At 50.6% G+C, this 7,811-nt stretch overlaps 1 protein-coding gene across 1 annotated transcript in view; it reads left to right on the top strand.

Annotated features, from left to right (window-relative positions):
• The first annotated feature begins 1,884 nt into the window (after positions 1 to 1,884).
• Positions 1,885 to 7,811, top strand: part of P3H1 (prolyl 3-hydroxylase 1) — a 19,003-nt gene continuing 13,076 nt past the window's right edge. Inside the window, 6 exon segments of the mRNA XM_019512028.1 lie at positions 1,885 to 1,934; positions 1,936 to 2,216; positions 2,547 to 2,678; positions 3,796 to 3,935; positions 5,197 to 5,286; positions 5,499 to 5,551. Coding sequence (XP_019367573.1) covers positions 1,900 to 1,934; positions 1,936 to 2,216; positions 2,547 to 2,678; positions 3,796 to 3,935; positions 5,197 to 5,286; positions 5,499 to 5,551 — 731 coding nt within the window. The 5' untranslated portion in view covers positions 1,885 to 1,899.

Here is a 7,811-nt window from a genome sequence, read left to right as displayed (position 1 = left end):
CAAAGCACAAAACCATCTTTCACTGCAACTTAAGGAAGCGGAGGCAAAGCCTGCGGAAACTTGGAGTAATTGGGGTCCTGTACATCTTAGCTGCAGTTCTGTTCTGTGTCTGGGAGACAGGCAGCCAGCGTTCACACAGCCTGGATTAGTTAATGCCCCATCCCTTTCCTGGGCTTCATAGCACAAGGGAAAATATGGTTATGACAGTCAGTTTGGCTCTAGGAGACTAGGCCTGGTCAGAAGGCAGGGGCTGGGTCTCTAGTCCAAATGGACTTTTATGACTCTCATTACTGCAGTGTCTTGGGGCTGGGGAGGGTGCCTGAAGCCAGGTGTATATGGTAGGAGGACTCTGCCTAGGCTTGGTTAGGCTAATTAGGCTAGAGATGGGTCTGAGATCTTGGTTTCCCTCTGCACGGTGCTGCAATGCAGTCTCAGGAAGCCGAGTAAACTGGCTCTGTATGGCTAGTGATTCCCAGCTTTTGTCTCGCTCTTCCATGTATATTTGTTCAGATTCACAAGATAGATAAGGCTGTGTCTGCTGCACACACCTTCTTTGTGGGGAACCCCAACCACATGGAGATGAAGCAGAACCTGGAGTACTACCAGATGATGGCAGGAGTCAAAGAGTCAGACTTCACGGACCTCGAGGCCAAGCCCCACATGGTAAGAGCTCTCCTTCCCAGAGCATTTGGAAGTCCAGTCTCCTCCTCCTGCTTTGGCATGAGGTTCAACACTTACACTCTTGCAACACAGTTGGCAGGGGAAGAATTCTGACTGTGGGGTAGGAATTTAGGCCTGGTGACTGCAGGCCCAGAGAAATGATGACATTCAAAGGGACAAGGAAGTGAGAGCTGTACTGTTGAGAAGGAAAATAATTTGGTGACTCTTCTAAAACTTCAGAGTTTCCATGCATTTAATACCCAGTTAATGTTTTGCACCTGATGAACACTTTGGACAAAGGATGTCTTGGTTAACGATTTTTATCGGTTGATCTTCAGTTAAGATGGAAGGGCTCCTGATATGCAAGAAGCCTTCTAGCATAACCGAGGAGAGCTCAGCGTGAGGTTTCTAATATTTATCAGGGGATTTTTAATAAAAGTGGGCCTCTCCCTTGGAGAAAAGGGGTGAAAATAACCTTCCAGGCTAAGTCCCAGGGACTTGGGACATAAAAACCCGGGAAAGGCACAAACCCAGATGAAAAATTCCTTAGCAGGTGACTATAAGGCTCAAAGTGAGGGACTTGTTCCTTTTGTTCAGGTCTTGACACGGTTTATAGGTAAGGGGCAGGTGTGGCGAGTGGAGGTGGTAGCTTGATACCATAAACGCCACCACCTGCAGGCATCGCCTTCTGTTTCCGAGTTCATGAACGTAGCACAGACTGCTGAGCTGTCCTCTGTTCCAGGTGATTGCAATTAACTAAAAGTAACTGACAGTCCCTGTGTGCAGGGATCCTTAAAGGCCCAGCCTCCCAATAGGATCCAGCCTGGAGGCTAGTCAGGGAAAGGTCTTGTGGCCTCTTGAGTTGTGACCAGATGGAGTTGACTGCATGACTGAGAGTTGTGCTCTGAAGTCAGGGAAGTGGCCCTGTCTAGGGGAGGCAGAATCCCTCCATGTGGCTGCAACATGTGGCAATGTAGTTCCTGCGATGCTGCGGAGCTCAGACCCTGTCTCAAGTCACACAGCACAGACTCGCAATAAGCTTTTCTTCCTTGAATTTCCCCAGTAGCAAAGGTTGGGATGAGGAGGTTCTCCCCCTTGCTCAGTTGCTTTGAAGGCATTATTGACCGCTACTGTCAAGACAGCTTCAGTCCCCCCGGCTCAGTGGCCTGGCATAGGCAGGCTGGCATGGACTCTGCCTGCTCTCTTCTTGGACATTTCTTACTGAAGGTCCCTGTGAAAATGGGCAGCCATTACCTGTTCTCCCTGGGCTTGAGGCGCAGAGCTGGGGGAATTGTGCCAAACTGCCCCAGGGCTGCAACGTTTCTGCTTAAGTTTGGGGTTCACTTTTCTTCCTGGCTTTTTGCAGACCAAGTTCCATTTGGGCGTGAGGTTCTACACGGAGGAGCAGCCAGCCGCAGCCATTCTGCATCTGGAGAAGGCTCTGGAGGAATATTTTGTGGCTGACGCAGAATGCCGTGCGCTCTGTGAGGGGCCCTATGATTATGAAGGCTACAATTACCTGGAATACAGTGCTGACCTTTTCCAGGCCATGACAGGTGGGTGCAGCACACAGCCCTTAGCCAGCTAGTGTGCAGCACAAGCCACTCTTGCTGGAGCCTCCTACAGCTGAATCTCCCTTCTACAGTTTGCTCTTTAGAAGGTTTTCTGAACTTGGTACAGACTACCAGGACACTTTTCATGTTGGATATGAGGAGTCAATGGCTGAACAGGAGGAGCCAAACTTGAGCCTACGCAGCTTTTAATTTCGCAGGCTTATTTTGTAGGTTGTAATGAAGTGAGTTGCTGTCTGAGGTTTTCCCATGAATGAAGAGACCTTGTTCTGACTCGAGACTTTGTTGACCCGCTAAATGTGCTTTCTCTGCCAGATCACTACATGCAGGTGCTAAGCTGTAAACAAGGCTGTGTCACTGAACTGGCTTCCGAGGCTGGCCAAGAGAAGCCCATTGAGGATTTCCTTCCATCTCACTTCAACTATCTGCAGTTTGCCTATTACAACAGTAAGTGGCTTCTTTGTTGTCCCTTTCCAGGCTGGTAGGTCTCTCCAGTCATGTTTCTGGGATTGTTGGCCACAGCATAGCTCTATTGATGCCTGGACAGAAGAAAGAGGCAGTAATGTATAGCATATTCTATACAAAAATATGTAGGTGTATATATTAGCAGAAGACGGCTGATGTTGCAGTCAGGGAGTCGGGAAATGCCAGAAGTACAGCCTCACAGACGACTTCAGCCCTGACGGTTTGCATTCTTGCACTGAGATACAGCCCTGCATTACAGGACCATTTGCTGGTTCTTTCCCACAGAAGCTTTGCATTAATAAATTTAGGGCATGGGATGGAGGCTGCTCAAGAATGAGGTAACTCTCAAGAATTTCTCATTATTATTTCATGTGTGGCCTCAGCCTTAATTACTATTCGTCATCCCAAAACTGCACAAAATGTGGTGGGGTTTATTTCATTGGTGGCTTTTCAGTTGCTTGCCTTAGCATAGTATCTGGGTTACTGATCCATTGTCCCAATCTGTTATCAGTGAATATGAGCCCTCCAGCCCCTGTGCAGTTGTCTGTTCCCTTTCAGCAAGTGGTGGGGAGGAGAGCGACTCGGCCTTTTATTTGGCTTTCTGTACAAGTAGATGAATGAAGGGAAGGAATGCCCCCATTCCCATCTCAGCAGACAGCGCCAGCTGCAGAGCTGTTTGCCTTTGGCACTAGACAAGTTCAACAGCATGATCTTTTTATTTCTGCAAACAAATTATTTCCACTGAAGAGTGCAAGGCACCCCCTTGGTTCATCTATTGGCTGGATTGAAGTTGTGCATTGCTGTGGGTTTCCAGCCACATCCTGTAGCTTTTTCCTTGCTCCCTCCTCAATCGTGAGGTTCAGAAATCACAGCTCAGTGATGGAAATCAGGCCGACCAGGAGCAAATGATCTCTTAGTCGGTAGGGTAACAAGGACCTGGGCACTGGGCCTTTGCATTCCAGGGATGTGGCTGTTCCTGGATCAGACTGTTTTTGCATGAAAACATCTGTAAGATTGCTCTGCTTTGTGTTTCTCCTAGCCAGTATCCAACAGGGAAGCAAGAAAAAGCTTGTCTTAATAAGCTGATTTCTTTTTGCAGGTGGGAATTACGAGAAGGCCATTGAGTGTGCCAAAACCTACTTGCTTTTCTTCCCGAACGATGAAGTAATGAATCAGAACGTGGCCTACTACACAGCTGTGCTTGGGGAAAATCTGGCTGCACCAGTTCAGCCCCGAGAAGTGAGTGCCCTTCAGGCAACCTTCTAGAGCTTTGCCAGCTGGGTTGTCATCTTGTGTTTCCCAGTCCTAGTGAAACAGCTGCCGGGGTGCTGGGCTTACAGCTTTTAGGGCAGAAGGGGCTCAGTGTCCAGTCTATGCATTATCGTGCGGAAGGGACGGCATGGGAACAGATCGCCTTCATTCCTTTTGTGAGGGTTCCTGTTGTGCCAGGAAACCGGACCGGAGCTTTCTAGTTGAACCTCAGTCCAAACCAAACAACGAATACTGCTGCAGTTCATATAGCCACCTGGGCATAAGCCTTTGAGTATCTCCTATGAGCAAGCTGTGGTGACTGCTTCCAGCTTTATACCTTCCTCTGAAGAATGATGTCCAGGTCACTTGCAGGCAGGATCACAAACTAGAAGGTCCCTTGATCTAATTCAGGGTGTCAAATACACAGCTGGCTGGGAGCTCCATGTCCAGCCTGCTGGGCTGCTGCTGAGCCACCAAAAGTTGGGGGTCATGGCCAGGGGGTAGTGGCCTGCCGCAGAATCCAGGTCGCTCGGACCCCAGCGGACATGGTGATCAGTGGCAGAAGGGTAGCGAGAGCTGACGCTGGCCCAGTTGCCCTCCAACTGCTTTGCCTGTTGCCACTGCCACCGCCCAGCTCCTAGATGGCCAGCCCTGCCACAGCCTGGTGCCAGACCCGGAACTGCCACCGCTACATGCTCTGCGTGAGAGCTGGAGCTACTTCCCTGACACCCCGATCTGATCCACTGAGGCAGTTCCTATCCCCTCTGTTAGTTCTGTCACTGGTCTGCCAAACTGCTGGACTGTTAGTAATGTATCAGGCAGGTGGGAGGGAGAGATGCATCTGTTGATGACTCAGAAATATTCCAGCCTTGACCTCTTGTGCTCCTCCCTCCCAACCTCTCTGTCCTGTCTCTTCTCTGCCTCCTGACAGCTAGGAAGTGAGAGCGCCTTGTAGAAACGGTTACTGATCAAGAGAGGTAAGGGGATGCTTGGGGAAGCTAAGCACTCATAAATCAACACCCTGGGTTATCACTGGAGAGTGTAATCGGGAATTGGTGAACTAATTGCCCAGACTCATGGTGTCAGTTTATAGACATCTTGGGGAGCTGAGGATGGTCCTTTAAGCTCCATCCCCTCCATCTCCTCTCATTGCTACCCCTGGCTCCTTGTTTCAAGCTCCATCCCTCAGGCTTCCCACCCCCACCTCAGTCTCCGGACTCAGACGTGTCCCCATCTCCTGCCCTTTCAGAATATCCGGGTGTACCGGCAGCGCAGTCTGCTGGAGAAGGAGCTGCTCTTCTTTAGCTACGATGTCTTTGGGATTCCGTTTGTGGACCCGGTGAGTAGAGACTCGCTTGGCTGGAGCTAAGTGTGTGGCAAGAATTGGAAGGTGCAGATAGCCCCGGGGGGGGGGAGATGGCTCCGGGGAGGAGTTGTGACGGGTCAAGTGCCCTTCAGCAGCACTGCGGTGTGTCCGGGGCTGGCACAGCACATCACTGATTCCTTGAGTCTCTCCTTATTGCTGGTGACTGGTTTCTTTCCTGCCTGTAGGATACGTGGACCCCAGAGGAGGTGATACCAAAGAGGCTGCAAGAAAAGCAAAAGTGAGCACTGTCAGCAATGCCAGCTGCAAGGCAGCCTGTTTGCTTGTGGAGGCCAGTTTACTCGACAGCCTCCTTGGCAGTTTGGGTAAAAGCCTCAGACCACCTGGCTGTTGCAGGGCAGGCAGGGAGGGCTAGAGTCTGCTGAAGGGGGAAGTCCTTTGACTCCCCACCATGGATAGAAGACATGTAGCTGGCCTGTCGACTTGTTCCATTCAGAGCTCCCGTGCAGAGCTCCAAGTGCTGCGGGGCTGCTGGGGGTCCCCCAGGCTGCGTTCTGCAGCTAGGCAGGAGATAGGGCTTGTGGCTAAAGCGTATGCTGCTCTAGCTTGACTGAGGGCTGAGGGGACTCCTGGGCAGTTCGAGAGAGGAGCCTGTGTGTAGCTAACTGTTGAACCCTGCCCTCTTGTACCCATTGCCTACCCCCCGGTACCTGGGTGTTAGGGCTGTGCAAAACAGAAGCGTTTTGTTTCGACCAGTGTTTTGACAGAACAGTGTTTCGTTATGACTTTTGTTTCGAGTTGAAACGGCTGTTCGTTTCGTTCCATTGAAACTTTTTGCCGTTTCGACCCTGTTTTGACATTTCGCTCATAGGATATAATGGGGAAGGTCAAAACAGGCTATAACTTTGTCATTTCTGGCCCAATTTGGATGAAACTTGCAGATATGATATGGTAGCCCCTTCTGAGGGTGTGGTGCGTGCCAAGTTTTGAGAAGATAGATGGAGGAGGTTCGGAGAAACTGCACCCCAAAATCCTGAAAACAAAACTCATGTCATGTGTATGTGTTAAGCCACAGTGGGGTCAAAACTGCAGGCTTGCTAGCCCCTGCTGAGGCCACGAAGCCTGCCAAGTTTCAAGAAGATTGGTGCAGGGGTTTGGGGGGAACTACACCCCAAATTCTTGAAAGCAAAGCTCATGTCACGTGTACGTGTTAAGCCACAGTGGGGTCAAAACTGCAGGGGTGGTGGCCCCTGGTGAGGCCGCAAAGCCTGCTGAATTTCAAGGAGATAAGTGCAGGGGTTTTGGGGAAACTGCACCTCAAGCTGCTGACAGGCAAAACTCGTGACACGGGTGCTTGTGCAACTGTGTCCGTCTTGGGGTTTGGGCGGGGGGGTGCAGGCACTACTGCAGCTCTGGCTGCTAAGCTACTGTGTTACCAGTTACCAATTAATTTATGATTCATTCAGGGACCAGCTCAATACACGGGACCTAGCTACTACATAACGACTTAACGAGCATGGCTTAATACCTACAAAACCGGAGACTAAGGAGAGGAAATAATCAATACAGACAATCAACTGGATACAGTCAGTTGCATGAGCACCCCTGGCAGGAGTTTTGTCTGTCAGCAGCCAGGGGTGCGGGCCCCAGAGCCCCTGCACCCATCTCCTCCACAGCTGGCAGCATCACAGCAGGGGCCACCGTCCCTGCAGCTGTCAACCCCCTGCACCTCAACACACACAGTGTCACCTGTGTCATGAGCTTTGCTTGTCCGCAGCTTGAGGTACAGATTCCCCCCAAACCCCGTACTTATCTCCTTGAAACTTGGCAGGCTTTGCGGCCTCAGCAGGGGCTAGCATGTCTGCAGTGACCCTGCTGTGGCTTAACACATACACATGACATGAATTTTGCTTTCAGGGTTTGGGGTTGCAGTTTCTCTGAGCCCCTGCACCTATCTCCTTCAAACGTGGAAGACTTTGTGGCCTCACCAGGCACTAGCCTTCCTGTAGTTTTGACCCTGCTGTGGCTTAACACACACGTATAACACAAGTTTGGCTCTCAAGATTTTGGGGAGCAGTTTCTCTGAACTTCCTGCACCTATCTTCTTGAGACTTGGCACGCTCTATGCCCTCAGAAGGGGCTACCATTTCTGAAAGTTTTATCCAAATCTGTCCAGAAATGACAAAGTTATAGGCTGTTTTGACCTTCCCCATTATAGTCTATGGGCAAAATGTTTCGACCTTACCTGTTTTGTTTTGTTTTTGCTGTTTTGACCTCAAAACGGGTCAAAACAGCATTGAAACAAAACTGGTGATGAAATTTTGTGCAACCCTACTGTGCGTGTCACTGCCCCCTCTATGGAGACCTCAAAGTTGCCCCCCACAGTCTCCCTGCAGGTCTTTCAATCTGGCCCCCGCCGCCAAGGCAGGTTGGGGCAGTGGAGCCCTGGGGCTGCTCCTGAAGGCCTCTCTGTTTGCAGGGTGGAGCGTGAGACAGCAGCACGAATCTCTGAAGAGATTGGCAACTTGATGAAGGAGATA

This window comes from Gavialis gangeticus, unplaced genomic scaffold, assembly GCF_001723915.1.
Source record: "Gavialis gangeticus isolate Ggan-Ray unplaced genomic scaffold, GavGan_comp1, whole genome shotgun sequence".
Lineage (NCBI taxonomy): Eukaryota > Metazoa > Chordata > Crocodylia > Gavialidae > Gavialis > Gavialis gangeticus.
Note: the sequence above shows the minus strand (reverse complement) of the source record. Positions and strands in the feature narration are given on the sequence as shown.